General features: G+C 37.2%; 1 protein-coding gene across 2 annotated transcripts in view; it reads right to left on the bottom strand.

The window, feature by feature from the left end:
* Positions 1 to 1,448: 1,448 nt before the first annotated feature.
* DSC1 (desmocollin 1) overlaps positions 1,449 to 22,846 on the bottom strand; it is a 38,950-nt gene continuing 17,552 nt past the window's right edge. Inside the window, exons 9-17 of one of the 2 annotated variants that reach the window (XM_061399680.1) lie at positions 20,930 to 21,115; positions 18,621 to 18,883; positions 18,069 to 18,211; positions 10,159 to 10,374; positions 9,583 to 9,825; positions 7,856 to 7,977; positions 5,092 to 5,334; positions 4,303 to 4,348; positions 4,135 to 4,219 (exon numbers count right to left, since the gene is read on the bottom strand). In XM_061399680.1, the coding sequence (XP_061255664.1) occupies positions 4,313 to 4,348; positions 5,092 to 5,334; positions 7,856 to 7,977; positions 9,583 to 9,825; positions 10,159 to 10,374; positions 18,069 to 18,211; positions 18,621 to 18,883; positions 20,930 to 21,115 (1,452 nt within the window). In that variant the 3' untranslated portion in view covers positions 4,135 to 4,219; positions 4,303 to 4,312. Of the gene's footprint in view, positions 4,220 to 4,302; positions 4,349 to 5,091; positions 5,335 to 7,855; positions 7,978 to 9,582; positions 9,826 to 10,158; positions 10,375 to 18,068; positions 18,212 to 18,620; positions 18,884 to 20,929; positions 21,116 to 22,846 lie in introns of both variants that reach the window. The other variant, XM_061399679.1, reaches the window with a different exon arrangement.

Genomic DNA, 22,846 nt, shown 5'->3' with positions numbered 1-22,846 from the left:
ACACAGAGTTGGGTGGAGGGTTCTGCTGTGTGGGGGGACAGAAGACAGCTGGTCTTGAATTGGAGTCACGAGGTGAGCCTGGACAAATTTCCCTACCCTTTGGCAGCCATAGACCTGCTGTCTGAGACTCTCTGGGCACTCACTTTAATTGGCTAATCATGTTGTTCTTCTATTAGTTTTTTCAGGTTCCAATCAAGGGGTCATCTACACAGTGCATGTCAAAATTTCACGTACAGAGGATTCAATAGGTCTGGGGTGGGGCCTGAATCCACTTTCTTCAGGTGCTGTGAACAGCACTGAGTAGCAAAGACCCAGTACAGAGGTGAATTTGTACACTGCAAACACCTGGAGGGCCTCCCCTGAGAGTTTTTATTTAGTGAATCTGAGGAAGAACCCAAGAATTAGCATTTCTGGCACATTTCCAGGTGATGCTGATGCTGCCAGTTCAGGAAGCACACTTCAAGAAGTGTGCTAAACCTACCTTAAGTAGGTTTAGAATTTCATTATGGATCTCCAAGAGGTGAGAAATATGGTGAGTATAGAACAATAATCTGTCTCTCTTGTGGAATGCCTAATATGGACAAAAGGTCTTTGTGAAGTTGGATTTTAAATTTTGTGTAAATGAATTATATAAATGTCATTCACTCTTAATTTCTAAGTTTTCTATATATTTTAAGAAAGACAAAATCAAAACAAGAAAATTCTTTCATTTCCACATTGGATCAGAGGGTTCCTTTTAGTTTTTCCTGAACTATACCTGGCAGAAAATAATTCTATTTGAATTTTTGGTATGAATTCTAGGTAAAAACTCAGGTTTCTCAAAGGAAGCATTGAAGTTTCTTTTTAATAATAATTCCATGTTTTAGCATTTAACGGTCCCTAAATATGAACAAATAAAAACACTCCATCATTATAGGTATTCACTGTTGTACTCTGACAATTAAACTTTAAACATTTCGAAATCTCATGTATTCTCAGGCCAAATACAGAAGACAGTCACACTTATTTTTTAATTGTTTTTCCTCTAACATTAGTAAATAATCATCTTCTTTACAGATTGACTTTATAGAGTACATTTTATTCCTATTGTTCAAAACACTTACTTTAAGAAGTAAAGATTTTAAAATAATTTGATCTACCTGAATGAAATGCATATTATAAATATACTTGGCAGATAACATTTCTTAAACAATTATTCTACTTATATATTATAAAGTGGTTATCATTTCATTTGTAGTAGCAAGGATTTGAGATCAACTGTGGTTTTTACTTCTCATGCAACACTATCCTTTCAAAGAATTTTTTTAAAACTATGCTTGCTCAAATTTACTAGGCCCTATGAAGTATGCAAAGGTCTATCCATTCTTAGTAATGCTTTCTGCTGCTATAAATAGTCCTCTTTTCTTTTATCTAACCTTGTAGTAAGACAAATGAAATGTCTGGCCAAATGAAAAATGTTCCTTCAGATTTATTAGAAAAGCAGATAAAAGAGACCAAAAATATGCAGCAATATACAGTTTGTTTCATTAATCTAATTGAGGAATTTCAAGTAGTACAGGACTTGTATAACTAACACACAACAAAAAAGTTAGCTTTTCCTCTCTATGATAATGAAAGTCCTCAACTCTAGAACAACTATTGTGAATATTTTCCAAATAACAGCGTATTCCATTCTCTAAAAGTAAACACATGCATAGATATCAAGTTTTACAAAGTATTTTTAAAAAACCTAGGAGGAATTAAAAGCTCAATAAAGTTAAGGAAGTATTTAACAAAAGTTCATTTATAACAATTATGCCAATTTTCTTCTATTTTGGAGTTTCCATCAAGTTTTTCACATAAAATAGTTTGAGATCTTGATAAGATAAGAAAGTTTTAATTGTATGTTTTCCATAACTATAGATTTCATTATTGAAAACAATTCAGAATGATTAACTTACCAACAATTAAGTGAAAATTAACATACATGAAATAACTCATAATATACAATATTTTATTAACTAAATTCATAACAGTCTAGCAGAGTTCCATAAATTTCATTAATCATACAATTAACATTTGATTTTGAGTGTAACTAGAGAATAACTTTGAAATTCCTAAATAAATCAAAAGACATCATAGTTCTTCTATGAGATACAATTTAATGATATTTTGAAACATCTTAAAATAGTCAAATTCCTTAATACAAATTCATTTCCTACACTTTCTAATAATTCTGGTCATAGTTTTAAAGTATCTTCTCTTGTTGATTTGAGAAATCAGCCTTTGGCCTTTATTTGTACCTTATGTTCAGATACAAATTTTCTTTTTCACATTTAAATTTAAGAAATACGAAGACATAAACATGTAGGCTAATGTTCAACTAATTATTTTTAATTGCTCAGCAAACATTCTGCACCTATGTTCAAAAATATAACTTAGAACATTATTATGATATATTTCCAAAATTTTAATATTATAAAATTTCAAAACTAGCATCATTGTCAGAATAACATGTACATCAGATAACAGATATTCAGAAGCTGCATTACTCTCCAAAATTATTTTACTGACAATGCCCATAAAAATAATACATAGAGGGCACCTTTTAAAATAAAAACTGTATTTACTAAAGCTACTTATTTATTCTGCTCTACTATTCAATTTCATTTCAAGAAAAATCTTTATTTAGATCCTGTGACTAAGAAGGAAAATAATTCACAAAATTTAAGAAAATTAGTCACTCATTTTTTTTGAAGGTTAAGTAGCTAAAAGATGAAAAAAAGTTTTTTTGTCTGAATGAAAATGTCCTTGTGATATATACTGCAAATGTTTTATGAATCTATAGCATTTGGCACAAAAAATATTAAAATATTATTTAAATATATGGGTTTTTTCTAAAGTAATAAAATAGAATATCTTATTAAAATGCTATGTATTCAAAATAGCTCATTAACTCATGTTTTCATTCTTTTATCCAGCATCACTCAACAAATGTTTGGTAAGAATTGAGTTAATAACACATTTCAGTTTTTTAACATATATATGCCAGACACTTTTTCTTATTTAACATTTTCTGAAAGTGATTACCAATGTAGCCTGAGTATCCATTCCAGTATGGATAGTCATTCAGTGTTTAGCACATTCAAAGGGCGATCAGGGTTGTAAGCCTAATGCCTACTGGTCTAGTTACTCAAATGCTTGAGGATGGTGGGATGGTGTCAAACTAGAGAGAACATGTCCTTGCCAAGGTATTTACATTTTTAAAAAGTAATAATACATCATGATGGGCCAACAAAACAGATTTGCATGTTTCAGTCAACCCATGGGCATTAAGGCTGCAATTCTTTCATGGAAATGCTTTTTTTTTAAAAATCTCAATGACTCAAATTTCTGTGAGCCTCTTCTGGTCCACATCTTTCCAACAATTCTAGAACCTGTAGGAACCTGATAACACATCCACATCAACAGAGATCCCAGGATCAAGCTGGGAGCACCTCCACAGGGTGAAAACACAGTGAAAGATGAGCTCTTATTCACCAAATCAAAGATTGCATCAGAGAATGCATAAGAAATTCTTCAGCACAAAGCCATTCAGGTAAAGGAAGCAATTCTGTAGCACCAAAGACAATACTTCTAAAAGCATAATTGTCCCCAAGATTCTGAAGAAAATATTTCATTTTCATTTAAAATAACAATGTGTTTTTCTTTAATCTCCACAATCCCTAACTCCCTCACATACTCTTCCAGAGCATACCAAGTAACGTAAGTTTTCAAACAGAAGGTGTGAGAAAGCACACGGTGCCGTCCTGGAAAGGGCAAGAAAATGTACGTGCATAGAAAAGGAAATTAACAAAGGAAGCACTGATGTCTAGAGAAGACTAAAGTTATCTCAGACAAGGAGAATTTAAGGGAGCCTTATCTATACACAACTGGAAGTTTACCTCCATAAACAAATACTTTAGCAGATGCTGCTATTGTTTTACATTCAATAAAATCCTACATATGCGCTGGTAGATGTTACGCTATTAAAAGGCACATTTTATTTCTTTACACATGTTTTCGCTAGCGTCCTAAATTTGGGTTCCAGATGATCTAGGAAGTCAAGCCCCTCTTCTTCCTGCCGATCGCTGCAGCAGCCCACTGAGCCGGCCACAGACCCTTTGCCTTCATAGCTATAGGAGCGAACGTAGTCTTCGCAGAGCTTGTGTTCCTCATCTTGTCCGCACAGATACACCTTCTGTGTCGAGAAAGAGCACATTTTATTATTTTTTTTAAAAAACACCTAAATGTATTAGCTTAAAAATAATGGCTTTGATTTACCTTTTACTGTTTAATTTTTAACCAGAGTGTGTCCTCTAATGGATTCCTACATATAAAAAATGCACATGATTGGTCTGTATTATATTCATTCTTAAAATATAGCAGATATATAAATGCTCCTACTGAACACATTGATAAAAACTAAAGCTCCACATGCATCACACAACTAGCTTACAATTTCCCATTTAAACATGAAACTTGTATCATTGAAATGTGTCTACAACTTTTTTACATATTTAGGGGAAACAAATATAAGCTATGACCCTTATGTTTATACATTATTACATACTTATAGTAATATATTTAACTGGCTAATATTAATGTACATTGCCTGATCTGAACATAAAACGGGGAACTAAAACCCAAAATAAAAGCTTAATGATCTGTCTGGTTGATGGCGATCATTAAGATTCCATAATCTTAAGAATATTTATAATTTGTGATCCACGTAGTACCCTGTAACATTTCACTCTAGGTGATTTTCCTGGCAATTTTTAGGAAAGAAGCTATGCTGCTGCTGCTGCTGAGTCTTTTTATACTTACAAAAGTAGAGAAACGCCTACATATGCCACTCCTAGGTCAAGTTTTGGAAACCTTATTTTAAAAATTGAACTTTACGCGGTCATTTTCCTCTTTGGGTTTGGATCTAATATTCATATATCTATGATAATTCAACATGAAAAAGGTGATGAGCTCCAGATGTATAAGGACTGAAACTTTGGGGAAATCCTGATTTATAAACAGAGTTTAACTTTCATGTAAAATGAACATGAAGATAGCGGCACTTACTTCGCCAAGCCGAGGTTGGGTGAAGTTGTGCCAGTCACTGTACGTGTATCTGCCAGTGTCCGTCACTCCCTTAACAGATTCCAGGGTCTGATGTCCACTTCCTTTGTTGGCATCCAAAGTGTAGCCGCCTTTGACCATCTCAAAACTTTGCTGTGTTTTGACTCCCTGGCCACCAAGTGTGCCAACAGATATGCTTGTGTCACAAACGTTGGATGTCTGTGTGGGGAGTCTAATATTTGCATCCTAAAATAAATAAATCAAATTGTAACTAACAGTTTTCTTTCATTTATTTCCCACCATGGGCAAATCTCATAGGGGTAAATCTGAGGGCTTCCCTGATAGCTCAGTTGGTTAAGAATCTGCCTACAATACAGGAGACCTCAGTTCGATTCCTGGGTCAGGAAGATCCCCTGAAGAAGGGATAGGCTACCCACTTCAGTATTCTTGGGCTTCTCTTGCGGCTCAGCTGGTAAAGAATCTGCCTGCAATGTGGGAGACCTGGGTTCCATCCCTGGGTTGGGAAGATCCCCTGGAGAAGGGAAAGGCAACCCACTCCAGTATTCTGGCCTGGAGAATCCCATGGACTGCATAGTTCATGGGGTTGCAAAGAGTCGGACATGATTGAGCAACTTTCACTTTCACATGGGCAAATCACTTACCTGCTGTACCTCTCTAATTCCCCATATGTAAAATCAAGATAATAATAATACTCATATCATAGGTGTTATAGGTTAAATCACATCCTCCACCCCACTTCAATTGTTAAAGTCCTAACCCTCAAGTGTCTCAGAATATGATCTTATTTGAAGATAGAGTCATTTTTAGATGCAATTAGTTAAATTAAGACAAGGTCCTAATCAAGTAAGATGGGTCTCTAATCCAAAAGGGGAAAGTTGGACACAGACACACATACACAAAGCCATATGAAGACTCAGTCAATGATGTCATAAGCCAAAGAATTACCGAAAGCTGGGAGGGAGAATTGTAATAGAATCCTAGCACCTTCAGAGGGAGTAGGATTCTGTCAACACCTAATCTCTAATGTCTAGCCTTCTGAACTGTGAGACAATAAATTTCAATTCAGTTACATTCAGTTTGTCATGCTTTGTTATAGTGTTGCCATGCCCTCCTCCAAGGGATCTTCCCAACCCAGGGATCAAACCCAGGTCTCCCACATTGCAGGTGGATTCTTTACCAGCAGAGCTACCAGGGAAGCCCCTGTTTGGCATAGTAAGTGCTCAAAAATATTCAGTTCATTTCAGTCACTCAGTCGTGTCCGACTCATTGTTACCACATGGACTGCAGCACCCCAGGCTTTCCTGTCCATCACCAACTCCTGGAGCTTGCTCAAACTCACGTCCACCAAGTTGGTGATGCCATTCAACCATCTTATACTCTGTCATCCCCTTCTCCTCCTGCCTTCCATTTTTCCCAGCATCAGGGTCTTTTCCAATGAGTCAGCTCTTCACATCAGGTGGCCAAAATATTGGAGCTTCAGCTTCAGCATCAGTCCTTCCAATGAATACTCGGGGTTGATTTCCTTTAGGATTGACTGCTTTGATCTCCTTTCAGTCCATGGGACTCTCAAGAGTCTTCTTCAACACCACAGTTCAAAGGCATCAATTCTTTAGCGCTCAGTCTTCTTTATAGTCCAACTCTCACATCCATACATGGCTAGAAAAACCATAGCTTTGACTATACAGACTTTGGTCAGTAAAGTAATGTCTCTGCTTTTTAATATGCTGTCTAGGTTTGTAATAGCTTTATTTCCAAGGAGCAAGCATCTTTTAATTTCATGGCTGCAGTCACCATCTGCAGTGATTTTGGAGCCCAAGAAAATAAAGTCTGTCACTGTTTCCATTGTTTCTCCATCTATTTGCCATGAAGTGATGGGACCAGATGCCATGATCTTAGTTTTTTGAATGTTGAGTTTTAAGCCAGCTTTTCACTCTCTCTTTCATTTTTATCAAGAGACTCTTCAGTTCCTCTTCGCTTTCTGCTGTAAGGGTAATGTCATCTGCGTATCTGAGGTTATTGATATTTTTCCTGGCAATCTTGATTTCAGCTTGTGCTTCATCCAGCCCAGCGTTTCTCATGATGTACTGTGTATATAAGTTAAATAAGCAGGATGGCAATATACAGCCTTTTTGTTCTCCTTTCCCAATTTGGAACCAGTCTGTTATCCCATGTCCGGTTCTAGCTGTTGCTTCTTGACCTGCGTACAGATTTCTCAGGAGCATTAGCTGTTATCATTATTTGGGCTTCCCAGGTAGCACTAGTGCTAAAGGACCCATTTCCGAGGCAGGCAGGTTTAAGAGACTCAGGTTTGATCCCTGGATCAAGAAAATCCCCTGGAGGAGGACAGGGAACCCACTTTAGTATTTTCACCTAGAGAATCTCATGGACAGAGGAGCCTGGCAGGCTGCAGTCCATAGGGCCGCACAAAGTTGGATATGTGAAGTGACTTAGGTTGCACGCAGGTTATCATTATTACTATTTTATGTAATAATCAACTGTTATCATTGAACTTGGGCTTCCCTGATGGCTCAGATGGTAAAGAATCTGCCTGTAATGCAGGAGACCTGGGTTTGATGGAGAAGAGAATGGCAACCCACTCCAGTACTCTTGCCTGGAGAATCCCACGGACAGAGGATCCTGTGGGGCTATAGTCCATGGGGTTGCAAACAGTTGGACTTGACTGAGTGACTAAGCACAGCACAGCCTCATTAAACTACCATACCAAAAAAGGTGAAATCTGATTTACCATCACTTCTTCTCCAGGTCCTTCAGTATTTGATACAATTAAATTTTGCTGGGCTACATCTTCTGGAAAACACTTCTTTACTGTTTTCTTAACAGTAACACAGAAACATGTGAACAAAATACCTAAAAAATAAAAAATATATAAGTAAAATCACATTTTTTCATTCTGGTACTGTAGATCATGTGATTTATAGTAAATGATTATAATCATTTGAATTATATAGTATATCATTTGAATCAGATTTTTTTTTAAGTTTCTTCACAGAACTTTAAAAAAAAAAACTTAAAAAAATCTCCATAAATTGAGATTTCTTTGGGTCATAAAATTTAAAAGAGATTATTAACAAATATATATAGACTACCTCTGAGGTTATGTTATTAGGCTAAATAAGAAACAAATCAATAGAAAGAAAGAGGAAGTGAACATAGTTTGTGAACAGCTCTCTTCCCAGGTTCAGAATTCAACATTTTCCTTCTTATCTCCACACTGAAATAGTAACTTCATTTGATTGGACTTTAAGCTAGTATTATTGGCATTAAAGTCCATACGGAACAACTCAAAGATCTTAGAATCACAAAACAAAGAACATTAGACATAAATCAAACAGGAAAAGCCATTACATAAAACCAGTGCTTGGTTTTGAAAGCGTCCATCAAGTGCTAAGAGGAATATCCAGTTGAACCTGAAACACAAATCACTGAACACAGACACAGCAAAGGCTATGGGAAAAGTCCATAAATGCAAATAGACTGCGTGTAGTCAAACAGATTTTTTAAAAAGAAGGAAGGAGGGAAGGGAAAAGAAGCAAAGGAGGGAAAAAGGGGAGAGGAAGGGAGGGGAGAAGCCTGAGCAAAGATTTCCATCACTTTTGCCTCTCCAAAAACCAGTTTGCAGAATGCAAAATCTTCCACTGCGTTTCCTCAGCGACTCATCAAATGGCCATTTCCCTCACACTGCTGCTGCTGCTGCTGCTGCGTCACTTCAGTCGTGTTCGACTCTGTGGGACCCCATAGACCGCAGCCCACTGGGCTCCCCTGTCCCTGGGATTCTCCAAGCAAGAACACTGGAGTGGGTTGCCATTTCCTTCTCCAATGCATGAAAGTGAAAAATGAAAGTGAAGTCGTTCAGTCGTGTCCGACTCTTCGCGACCCCATGGACTGCAGCCCACCAGGCTCCTCCATCCATGGGATTTTCCAGGCAAGAGTACCGGAGCGGGGTGCCATTGCCTTCTCCATTCTCTCACACTCTGGAGTCTAATTAAGATGTATGCTAAATGATGTCATTAATATTCATTAATATCATTGAGCACAAACATCTAAGTAAATTTTTAAACTACTCTTTTCACTAACTCTTTTTGTGCATCCACTCCATGAATGTGGCTGGTTGGAAGATAATCATACTTTGTATGGGAGGGAAACTTAACATTAATTTTACCCAACCACTTCATTGAACCATTAAAAAAAAAAGAGCTTAGAGAAGAGGAAATGATTTATCCAGTGTCTCACAGCTAATTATTGGAAGAACTGTGGCCATAGTTCTGAAAACTCCTTTTCTTCTGTGACTCACAACTCCAAGCCATTGAGTTTGCACAAGATTTTTAAAAGGACACACTTCTCAAAGGCTATCAATGTCACTAATGTAAAGAATTGTCATATATTTTTTAAAATATTAGATAACATTTCTAATATTAAAATATCAGATAACACATTTTATCTAATTATACTTACATAATAACAATACAGAACCCAACACCATGGCAAGAATTGCCCATTTTCCAAGGAATACATTTGCGAGTGCTGCCTCTCTCGAAAGTTTACTAGGCATTCTACATTCGGATGGAATTGTACAATCACATACTCTCACTGGTAATATGTGTGTTGCAGAAGCGCCATGTCTGTCTTTTATTTGGATAGGAACAGTATAATAGTCATAATCAAGATCTTGCCGCCCCCGAAGAATGGCAGTTTTACCTATGCAAAAAAAAAAAAAAAAAGAGAGAGATTTTGATTTCTTGAAAAGACAGGAAAAGTAATTGATATTGCTTTATGCTCATCTTTACTATATTTACTATGTTATTCAAATATTTTATTAAAATGGATTTGTCTGTTTTCTTAAAGATATTCAGGATAAGAATCTAATCATATTACTCATTGTCTTAAGAAACAATGTATTATCCCTTATCTGGGATCAATAAAATAATTTACTAAAATTAAGATTTATTTAGTATAAGTAACTAAGGTAGAAGTCTAGGCCACGAAACATTCTAAGTCCTATTGATTAGAAGGTTTAGCATAATTACACACCATCCCTTGTCTCTACTGTCCAAAGTTTGCTGGCAGAATTATCAAGAATGAATTGAAAAGGTGGCCCATTGTCAGGTCCGTCTTGATCTGTAGGTTCGAGGACAACATAATCCTTATCATGCCGGCAAATTGTCAGTTCTTCTTGTTTTATCTGCGGTGGGTGGTCATTTTTATCTTCCAAAAAAACTACTAACGTTCCAGTGCAAGATCTGCCATCTAAGAAAAATAAAAAATAGGATTTTTCTCCACTTGAACACTTATTTTCAAAAATCTCTATGATGTACAGTGGACATCTGCTTTCTACTAGATGTCTGAACTTGAATTTCACACACTTTCCAAACCACAAATACCGCTGCTACCAGTACAAAATAGTGACATTACTCTTCCCTGGAGATTGGTAGCTGTATCAGATGACATCGTGAAGTGGTTTTTAAAATTAAAAGGTATGAGATTATGAGTCATGTCACTACAGAATGACCGATTTAGAAGATAATTGATTTCTTTCATCCTTCTTTGAAAGTGTATTCATGCTTAAAATATAAACACTTTACATTAGGTCACAATCACTTCCTAACTTTCTCTCCTGACCCTTTCCCTCATATACTCATTGTTCAAACTTTGTCATGTGTGTTCTTAGTCACTCAGTCGTGTCCGACTCTTTGCGACCCCATGGACCGTAGCCTACCATACTCCTCTCTCCATGAGGATTCTCATGGAGAGAGGCAAAAATATTGGAGTGGATTGTCATGCCCTCCTCCAGGGGATCTACCCAATCCAGGGATCGAACCCAGGTCTCCCATATTGCAGGCAGATTCTTTACCATCTGAGCCACCAGGGAAGCCCAAACTTTGTAAAACTGATCATCAAACCCAGAAACTGTGCTCCATCCTGTGTGCAGTTTTGGCACATGCTCTTGCCACTGCTGGGAATACTTTTCTCCTCCCCTTTGCCTGATAAAACCTTATTATCCTTTAAGAATCCGTTCAAATGTCACCTCTGCATGAAACTTGCCAGTGACTTCTATGGACAATGCTTGCATATTCTCCTTCAGTTTCTCAAAACCCTTGTTCATCTTTAGCTCATGCACTTAACTTTTCATCCTAAGGGCTACTTTGTATTCATCTTGACAGTTCAGTGATCTGCCCAGTATTTCCTGGCTAACTTAATATTAACACACTGAACACTTGCAGTTCAGTTGCTAAATTGTTTCGAACTCTTTGCAACCCCATGAACTTCGCTGCCCCAGACTTCCCTGTCCTTCACTGTCTCCCAGTTTGCTCAAACTCATGTCCACTGAATTGGTGATGCCATCCAACCATCTCATCCTCTGCCACCTTCTTCTCGTATTGTCTTTGATCTTTCCCAGCATCAGGGTCTTTTCTAATGAGTCGGCTCTTCACATCAGGTGGCCAAACTATGGGAACCTCAGCTTCAGCATCAGTCCTTCCAATGAATATTTGGGGTTGATTTGCTTTAGAATTAACTGGTTTGATCTCCTTGCTGTCCATTATTTGAAGGTATTAGTTCTTTGGTGCTTAGCCTTCTTTATGGTTCAACTCTCACATCCTTACACGACTACTGGAAAAACCACAGCTTTGAATATTCGGACCTTTGTCAGCAAAGTGATGTCTCTGTTTTTTACTGCCTACGTTTGTCATAGCATTAATTTTTATATTTAAAAAAATCAATTGAACAAACTGTAAAAAAGTTGTACCCCCACCCTAATCTAATTAATATGCTTTTGAGAATAAGAACTCTTACCTCCAGAACTCCACTATTAATGGCCTAATGCTTCAACACATAAATCTAAATAAATATCTTAAATTAGCATAATACCCATTATGCATGTTTAAAAGATAATGAAGTTTAGAGAACATGTTCAAATTTTAAAGCTTGTGATAAAATTACAAACTACTCTAAATAGTAAGATTTCAAAATTGAAATAAACAGAAAAATAACTGATGAAATTCCTCACTTTTATTGCTTTGAATGGTGGTCTAAATTTTGATGCATAAACATTGAATTTATCATACAGACTACCATAAATCATGTGCAAATTTAATATTCTTTCTTTTTAGATTAAAATAACAATTAAGCCATATCAAGTAGCGTATTTCAGTGAATTTTTTTTCTGTTGAATAAGAATTTATTCAAAGTGACTTTTAAATTAGTTACTTACAAGGTAACAGCAGTATATACCTATTTAAAAACTATTCAATCTAAACAAATTTAAACATCTAGAAATTAAAGAGAAATAACAACTTTTTTGTTTAAAAAAAATCTGCAATAGCATTGATATCTCCCTGGTGATTCAGACAGTAAAGCGTCTGCCTGCAATGCGGGGGACTTGGGTTTGATCCCTGAATTGGGAAGAGCCCCTGGAGAAGGAAATGGCAACCACTCCAGTACCCTTGCCTGGAAAATTCCATGGACAGAAGAGCCTGGTAGGCCACAGTTCATGGGGTCACAAAAAGTCGGACAGGACCGAAAGATTTCACTTTCACAATAGCATATAAACATTTTGAGATTGCCATAAATTTGTAAATAAATTTGAGTACAAATGACAACTTCAACACCTGAAAAAGAAGTGAGAAGTGGGAAAAATAAGCTTTTTTAGTGTAAAAAATAGTTACAGGTACTAGTGTGAATCAACATGGGTGTTAGGATTTTAACTATTAAAATATAAGAAGAAAGCTATTTCTCTTTAAGGTACAATAGAAATCACACTTTAAAAAGTGAAATAAAGAAATAGGGCAGCCATCCAGAAGCAAATAAAGACTCATTTAATTCCATATTCAACAAACATTTATCACATAAATGATTATTTTCCATCACAATCTCTGTTTTAAGCATGTTGTTAAAAAAGGAAAACTCGAAACTGTTAAAATGGATAGTAGGCAAAGCCACAGCTGAAAACTAAGTCCTGCTGCTGCTGCTGCTAAGTCACTTCAATCGTGTACGACTCTGTGTGACCCCATAGACGGCAGCCCACCAGGCTCCCCCGTCCCTGGGATTCTCCAGGCAAGAACACTGGAGTGGGTTGCCATTTCCTTCTCCAATGTATGAAAGTGAAAAGTGAAAGTGAAGTTGCTCAGTCGTGTCCGACTCTTCGCGACCCCATGGACTGCAGCCCACCAGGCTCCTTCACCCATGGGATTTTCCAGGCAAGAGTACTGGAGTGGGGTGCCATCGCCTTCTCCAAAACTAAGTCCTAGATGTCTTCTAAAACTAAGAAAGCCTGATTGCAAATTTTTTCCTTCTGGGAAACAGAGCCAAAAAAAGTAATTCCTGATAATAGTTGAAGACTATGAAAAAGTAATTAAGTATGTATATTTGCCTGCTTCTAAACCTTATTTTGGGCTTTCCAGGTGGCTCAGTGGTAAAGAATCTGCCTACAGTGCAGGAGACACTAGTTCAATCCCTGGGTCAGGAAGATCCCCTGGAGAAGGAAATGGCAACCCATTTCAGTTCTTTCTTGGGAAATCCCATGGACAGAGGAGTCTGGCGGGCAACAGTCTGTGAGGTCGCAAAAGAGTCAGACACAACTAAGGAACTAAATAAGAACAAACCTTATTTTAAGTTAAACACGTAAGCAAATGCCAAGAATCAGTGAGTAAGGAATGTCATGATCTCCTAGAAAGTACATTTTAGGTTAACTAAAATCTAAATTTACAACAATAAGAACTCTGAAAAGCAAGAGTTCCCCATTGTTATTTAAATGTTTCCAGGAACAGAAAGTTCACTGGGTTATAAATTAGCCCACTCCATATACAGAACTCTTTAACGATTGGGAGGTTTTCAGATTCTTTCTTACCAAGCTGTAATACATTTCCTAATCATTTCTCATTTTTTCTTTTTTTGGACTATACATGCAAAAAGTTTACCTCTTCCACATGACAACCCTGAAATATTCATTTTAAGAAAATTCTTTTTACACTCAAGTATATCAAAGCATTTGTAAACTTTTGAACTCAAGTTTCTACATTAAAACTAAGTTCCAAGTGCCTGTTATGCACCTGAATTTGCAAAGGACTAAGCAGTAAAATTCACAACCTGGAACCTGGAGACTCACAGAACAGCAGAGGAATGGCAAATACCAGTACCTACACGAAGCAAACATGCCAAGATCTCTGCTAGATGCTTTGTAAAAAGATATTTAGCAAAGATAAAGGTCTTTATATGAACATGAGTTCATAGTCAGCCTAGCTAGAGGGAAAGACTGTACATGAGAAACAATGAGAGCTCCATTTTATAGAGAAGACACATCATCTATATGTCTTATACTTAATTATATATAAGTATATATACTTATACTGTGATAATTACAGTATTATTCCCAGGGAAGGAGGGTTAAAAAGGTATTCAGAGAGGAACTAAACAAAGATTAGTGAGAGTTATCACAACAGTCATCACTGCCATCCACTTGAAGAAGCAGAGGGACCTGAATTTCAAACAGAAGGGGCAGCCTTATTGTAGGTGGAGAGCGTACAAAACAGTGCTTTTAGAGCGAAAGCAGGGAAGCAACCTGGTTGACAAAAAAGAACTGACACAAAAAATACAAGGAAATTAATTGGACACCTAGATGACCATCATGAACTATATATGAGCATCAAAACGAAATGTTCATGTAGAAATATAAGTAATTACTTATATATTTGACCCTTGGAAGCATATATTAAAATGGATTAAAGTTTAAATAAACAAAATCCTTCACCATATAATCTTCCATTAACATTTCTTACACCCTATCTTTCCTTCTTGAGCACGGCCAGGTTATCCATGAGCTTCAGACATAGATATGACATTTCATTTCTTTGTACTGTGATCACTATACTTACAGACATTCTTTTATCACCAAAAGACAAAGTTAGCTTCTTATATCTCTGTTTTCCATATTTTCCTTCTCCCCAAAGAGTATTTCCTTTTTTATCAACAAGCTTTTGCATTTCTGTGAAATCACCTCCCTTTACCCTTTCAGTTTGGTAACACTTTTAACTGCTTTCCACTTCTTATGATATTCACGCATTCTTTGATGGGGAAAGTTTTTATACCAGAGAATCTTTTATAAGAATATAATCATCCTTCAATTGATATTATGTGAAAAATTTGATTTTGTCTTATGAATCCTAGTTTTCATGGCTTAGAACTTAGGATTTAAAAGACAATCAACATTGGTGTAATAAGTGAGTAAATATAAATCCTTGTTTCACATCATAATTGTGTTCCTGATCCAATCAGATTTCACCTTTGCTTTTTTATAACCAGCAAATCACCATGATTATAAAGTAGTAGCAGTTTTAACTGTATTTCTCAGTTCATGTTTCCCCCACTATTTAGTAGGGTATTTTCTTTTCCTACTTATACTGAAAGATTTATAATAAAAGATTCTGTGAGAGCTGCCAAGAGGAGAGGAAGGACTTCTCTAGTGGTCCAGTGGTTAAGAATCTGCCCGTCAGTGCAGGGGACACAGGTTCGATCCCTGGTTGGGGAATATTCCACATGCAGTTAACCCTGCACACCACAACTATTGAACCAGCGCTCTAGAGCCCCCAGAACCACAGCTACTGAAGCCTGTAAACTCTAAAGCCCATGCTCTGCAACAAGAGAAGCCCCCGCCATGAGAAGCCCTCACATGGCCATTAGAGAGTAGCCCCTACTCAATGCAACTAGAAAAGAGCCCATGTAGCAATGAAGACCCAACACAGCTGACAATAAATAATAAGTGAATAAATTTTTTAAAAAAAGATTAAAGGAATATGATATGCACATGATTAGCCAACAATATTCAAACTGTGGTTTTCTTTCAGACTTTGAAATTGAAATATTTTCCACTCGTGGGCATACTTTGTTTTCAGACTGCTTGGTTTTCTCACTGATTATGACGTGCGACAGACCGTCCCCATTCCCAGGCAACAAGAATACACCAAGGCTGAGAGAGAAAGTAAGGAAAAAACCTAAATGGGACAAATGTGAATGGACTGGCTTGCCACATACATCATAAGCAGCAGCATCTTTACTAGTTTAACCTTTGTCTCTCAACAGAGAATCTTTTTTTTTTTTTTAAGTAGATGTGGCTTTTATTGTAAAGCTATAGAAAAGAGTAGAAGTATAATATGTGAGAAAATATTTGTCTTTATCTTATTATCAAACTATTAAAAGGTAAAATGAAAAGTAATTTTTCATAAAATGAACAAGTCATTTCATGACTTTGGACCATTTCAGCTTTTGTTTATTTCCATGGGATTTGACATGTTTATTCGCTTGCCCATTCCTGCTAAAGAAATTCAATGATTCTGTAGAAAAAGCCCCCCAAAAAAGAAAAAAACCACAGCATTGCTGTACCAGCTTGTTTGTTTTGAAAATCCAATGTAGAAAAATACACTAACCATATCATTGTAGAGCTCTATACCAAGACCACAGGTGAGTGGAACCCTGCACCAACGTCACAGGACAAAAGTCTCTGAAATTGACCAAGCCCCATAGCAACTGTTGCCATGGGCCTCTAGATCGAAACCAGCCAGTTCCTTGACCCCATATTAGGTAAAATACCCACCCTATAGCATCCTAACCAATCACCTAATGCCACCATTTTCAGTAGAATTTCCTCTGTCTTGAGGCCATAAAAATCAGCTACTAGCCCAAGAAAAGAGTTGGTTCTCCCTTGAGCCGGCCTGCTGTTCCAACAGCCTCTCCCACTCTAATAAACTTTATTCATCTCTCATTCTACCTCATGTCTGGAAATTCTTTTCCAACCCAGGTATAGACCATGACAACCATCTTGGATTAAACAGATAGTCAAAAACATAGGCTCTATCATAAAAACCCAAGTTCACTCATCTTTATCATTTATGGAAATTTACCCCAAATGAGTGAGTATATAATTGATCAGATGAAATGCCATATTGTAACTTTTACTTATGTTTTTTATAATCTTCTCTTAAGGTCTATTTTTATAATGTATACATAGTATGTTATGATGTTAGCATATTAGTTGAGGTGGAGGCTAGGGCCTTGAGTTTCATAGGCTCACTCTTTATTGATGAATTTAAAACACAAGAGCAAGAATTTAAAGCACAGGAAGAGAAAAACAAGCAGCTCAAATAGTGAGTTATTGAAATCAACCAAGATCTCCAAAACAAAGGAGCCTGGGGAGATGGGATAGGGGGTTGACATGGTTCTGGATCTAGCTCAGTGGCTCAGAATGTGTTTATTTGAGATGGCAATCAAAGCTTAAGTCAAGCACTTGCATTGCAAAAAGAGAAACCAACTAACAGAGCTTACACTGCAAAGGTTCATATTAAAAAATGATTTACTGCTTGGAGAGTATGTTCAAAAGGGTTTTGAGATCACTATTTTAGGACATTTCTTCACAAAATAGGTTCTAGAATTAAACTTGGAGAATGATTGCGAATCTCAGTAAAAAAGACTCCAAAAACCATTGTTTGGACATTTATTTAGGAAATAGGATAAATGTTTTATTTCCTAGTAAGAAAGACTCAGAACAAACCTATCTGAACCCATCTGTTTTAGAGAGTTGAATCCCTTCAGCAAGTTCAGAATAATGTAAAAAAATTAGAATAAAATTAGATAATAATCTAATAAAATTAGAATAATCTAAACCTAAAAATCCTGAAGACAATAGAGATCCTTGATGATGCCACTAGGTCCATGGCAGACATCAAATAATATGAACCTTGAAACTGAAACCTCCAAGTTTTGAATTAGTGATACACTGAGACCTCAACTGGGTGGTTGCCAAGAAATTAAGCAATCATGATGCAACCATTGTTTGCAATTAAACAATTATTGTTTGTATTAAATTTTGATGTGGAAACAAACAAATTTAACTCCAAGATTTCCTTAAAAATATGTCCTATATTTATATTTTATTTTTAGAAACTTGCACTCACCTGCATCGAACGCAATCACAGAAACATTGTACTGGTTGTTTTTTACAAATGTTGATTCTCTGTCTAGCACTTTTACAGTTTTCAAGTCACCAGTGTATTCATTAATTTCAAACCAGTTATCTTCATCTTGTATCTTCTTATACCTAGTTTTCAGAAATCAAATGTAAAAGTTCAAACCAAAGAGTGGACATAAGCTCAAAATCTGTCATTCTGAAAAACACATAGAATGTTCCCAAATCCGAAATCAATCATCAACCACAACTGGGGCTTCCCAGGTGACTCAGTGGTAAAGAATCTGCCTGCCAGTGCAGGAGATGTGAGTTCCGTCCCTGGGTGGGAAGATCCCCTGGAGGAGGAAATGGCACCCTTATCCAGTATTCTTGTCTGAGAAATTCCATGGACAAAGGAGCCTAGTGGGCTACTGTCCATGGGGTCACAAAGAGTCAGACTCTTCACAGTCCATGGGGTCATAAAGAGTCGGACACTACTGAGCGACTGAGCGTGAGGATGAACCTCACAATTAAAAAGAAGAAAATTCTGAAAATATCTTACCTTAAGCCCTCGCCAGTGCCCCTTTCCGGGTCCACTGCTTTGTATCCAAGGAGCTCTGTGCCTGCGGGGAGGCAGTCTTCACTCTGAATGACTTTTACTGGTGGCTGGCACTCAGGGCCCTCATCATGGTCTTTAACTTTAACAGTGACAACTGTAGTACACATAGTCGTAGTAGTTTTTGAGTTTACTGCCTTAGCGAATTGTGCTTCGTTAAGTACACCAATTTGCAAAACAACTTGGCGATTGACTTCATAGTTCAGTGGCTGTTCAATAAACACACTTGAATGAGTCAATATTTAACACTATATACAGAAGACAAAAGTATGATTCTAAGTTTTAGCACCAAAGGGAGAATCATTATGTATAAAATGTTACCGGAAGTTGCAGCTCATGTATTAACAATGAATAATCAGCTTCCTATAGGCAAGAAACACTACCAAGTGCAAAATTGTTTATTTTTAAGATTCAACCAATTTTTCTTCTTGCTTTCCTTTGGGAAGTTCCTTCCTCCATTATTTTTTTTTTACAAGTTTGAATAGGAATAAAAATACAGAATATTCGAATGAATTTCAATGGGCGGTTTCTCATTATTTTATTATTTATCAAATGGGGTAACAGTGATAACTAAACCAGCAAAAGTCCCTCTAAGCTAAGTATATAAAATAATTAGATAGACTGTAACCAAGCAGGACCCTATGGGGCCTTCCTAGGGCAGGCCCTTGTCCCCCATATCCTCTGCTTTAGCTCTTTCTGAAGTACCTAGATAATGGCATGACACCTGGCACACACTTGCTGAGTTCTTTTAAAGGTGTGAAACCCCGCCCCCAACCCACCAAATGGAAGATGTTAACTCCTTGATGACCATGAGAACACAGCTCCCCCGACCTAAAGACTGATACTGTTAACTCCTGTTACCTCACCATCAGCCAATCAGAGCACTGTGCACAAGCCGACCACATACCTGGAATGTTCCTTCCTCACCTTGCCTTTGTAAATGGCTTGTTGAAACCCTTAGGGGCTTCCCTGGTGCCTCAGAGAGTAAAAATTCTGCCTGCAATGCGGACCTGGGTTTGATCCCTGTGTTGGGAAGATCCCCTGGAGAAGGGGATGGCAACCTACTCCAGTATTCTTGCCTGGAGAAATCCATGAACAGAGAAGCATGGTGGGCTACAGTCCATGGGGTCACAAAGAGTCGGACATGACTGAGGAACTAACACACACGCACGATAGGGGAGTCTGGGGTTTTCAAGCACAAGTCAGCCACTCTCCTTGTATTGGAACCTTTACAAGAAAGCTGCACTTTATCACAATTGAGTGTCAGTAGATTGTCTTTACCATGCAGGAGTGAGTGGACCCAAGTTGGGCTCCGTAATAAGACCACTAGGACATGAGACTTGGCTATAATGGAGCGGTTACTGTGAGCGTCTAAATCAAAAGACATAATTGTATTATCAGCAGCACCTTTTCAAAGTACATTATATTTGGGTTTGTTTGTTCCTGAAGTGAATAACTAGAAAGAATCTACAAACAATTAACAGTTAGAGACTAAATCTACCAAAATACAAAAAAAGAGAGAACCAAACCCAGAAAAAAGGTCCAAAAATTTTAAAAAGAAAGAGAGAAAAAAAGATAGAATAGGTAATATTATAATTAAAGGACATATTCTAAAAATTTCACGAGGAAGGCAAAATTTATGCATATCCCTTCTAAGAAAATACACTGTCTCTAAGAAATTAATATGGAAAGTTGTAAGAAGTTAGTGAACATTGCAGGTAGAAGGTCTCAGAAAGAAACCAAGTTGAGTTAAAGTGAATATTCTCTGAGCCAGCAAATGCAGTTAAATTTTTAAAATCCCAACACACTTGTTACCTCAAATATAGGAGAATTAATGGGAATAGATGCTAAATGTTCAGTAAATAGCCTGTCTTACAAAATATATTGTAGAGTGGTAAAACTATAATGTGAGTGTGAAGAGAATCGAAAAGTCAAGAGGTTAATTTCAATATTGATTTTTCCATTTCTCTCTGTCTTATACTTCATAAGGAATTAGATAAGTGGGTGTCTAAGACCCCTTCTAAGGTTAATATCTATCAGTTTAATATTTCTCTGTCTTGGTTTTCCTCATATATAGAACAGTCAGTTTTGTACCAACCACCTCTTTCGTCTAAGAGAAAAGGAGGATAAAATAATAATAAAGCTCATGTATGAAACAATATAAATCATTTCAGCATTGCATTGCAACAACTCTAGTTATATACATATAAGAATTACTATATACATATATATATATATATATAAATATTTTTTACCTTGACAACACACAAGACCGCTTCATTTGTATTTGGGTCTGTACTAATTTTGAAGGTTCCGTTTTCATTTCCCTGTAGGATCTGGTACACAGCCCTCGAGTGCGGCGTGTTTGGCAAATCATGGTCATGCACCGCCATTCGTAAAATTTCAACATCAATTCTGTTTTCTTCTACTTCTACAGTATACTGAAACAATTGCCCATTGTTATTATAAATTCATAGTTTTAATGATGTAATTTTCTACTCAAAGTTATATTTAAAGAAAAAGAAAGCAAAGTGATATGGAAATGTGCAAACACGCAGTGGGAAGGATGTACACATTTAACGCATAATGCTGTTTGAAATCTTGTCCATTCTTCATGCCTTACCTTTTCAACTTCCTGACCAACGAAGGCCTGTCTAGTCAAAGCTATGGTTTTCCAGTGGTCATGTATGGATGTGAGAGTTGGACTATAAAGAAACTGAGCACCAAAGAATTGATGCTTTTGAACTGTGGTGTTGGAGAAGATGCTTGAGAGTCCCTTGGACTGCAAGGAGATCCAACCAGTCCATCCTAAAGGAAATCAGTCCTGAATATTCATTGGAAGGACTGATGCTGAAGCTGAAGCTCCAATACTTTGGCCACCTGATGCGAAGAGCTGACTCATTTGAAAAGACCCTGATTCTGGGAAAGATTAAAGGCAGGAGGAGAAGGGGACGACAGAGGATGACATGGTTGGATGACACCACCGACTCTATGGACATGAGTTTGAGCAACCTCCGGGAGCTGGTGATGGACAGGGAAGGCTGGTGTGCTGCAGGCCATGCGATCTCAAAGAGTTGGACACGACTGAGCGACTGAATTGACTGACTGAGGTGATTTTTCTAATTCAAGCCCTCAGATCTAGCTTTAGTCTGAACCTTAAAAGCAAAATGGCTGTCTGGGGAGGCCTTACAAATAGCTGTGAAAAGAAGAGAAGTGAAAAGCAAAGGAGAAAAGGAAAGATATAAACATCTGAATGCAGAGTTCCAAAGAAGAGCAAGAAGAGATAAGAAAGCCTTCTTCAGCGATCAATGCAAAGAAATACAGGAAAACAACAGAATGGGAAAGACTAAGGATCTCTTCAAGAAAATCAGAGATACCAAAGGAACATTTCATGCAAAGATGGGCTTCATAAAGGACAGAAATGGTATGGACCTAACAGAAGCAGAAGATATTAAGAAGAGATGGCAAGAATACACAGAAGAACTGTACAAAAAGATCTTCACGACCCAGATAATCATGATGGTGTGATCACTGACCTAGAGCCAGACATCCCGGAATGTGAAGTCAAGTGGGCCTTAGAAAGCATCACTACCAAAAAAAAAAAAAGAAAGCATCACTACCAACAAAGCTAGTGGAGGTGATGGAATTCCAGTTGAGCTATTCCAAATCCTGAAAGATGATGCTGTGAAAGTGCTGCACTCAATATGCCAGCAAATTTGGAAAACTCAGCAGTGGCCACAGGACTGGAAAAGGTCAGTTTTCATTCCAATCCCAAAGAAAGACAATGCCAAAAAATGCTCAAACTACCACACAATTGCACTCATCTCACACGCTAGTAAAGTAATGCTCAAAATTCTCCAAGCCAGGCTTCAGCAATATGTGAACCGTGAACTTCCTGATGTTCAAGCTGGTTTTAGAAAAGGCAGAGGAACCAGAGATCAAATTGCCAATATCTGCTGGATCATGGAAAAAGCAAGAGAGTTCCAGAAAAGCATCTGTTTCTGCTTTATTGACTATGCCAAAGCCTTTGACTGTGTGCATCACAATAAACTGTGGAAAATTCTGAAAGAGATGGGAATACCAGACCACCTGACCTGCCTCTTGAGAAACCTGTATGCAGGTCAGGAAGCAACAGTTAGAACTGGACATGGAACAACAGACTGGTTCCAAAT

Source organism: Bos javanicus, chromosome 24 (assembly GCF_032452875.1).
Source record: "Bos javanicus breed banteng chromosome 24, ARS-OSU_banteng_1.0, whole genome shotgun sequence".
In the NCBI taxonomy this organism is placed as follows: domain Eukaryota; kingdom Metazoa; phylum Chordata; class Mammalia; order Artiodactyla; family Bovidae; genus Bos; species Bos javanicus.
Note: the sequence above shows the minus strand (reverse complement) of the source record. Positions and strands in the feature narration are given on the sequence as shown.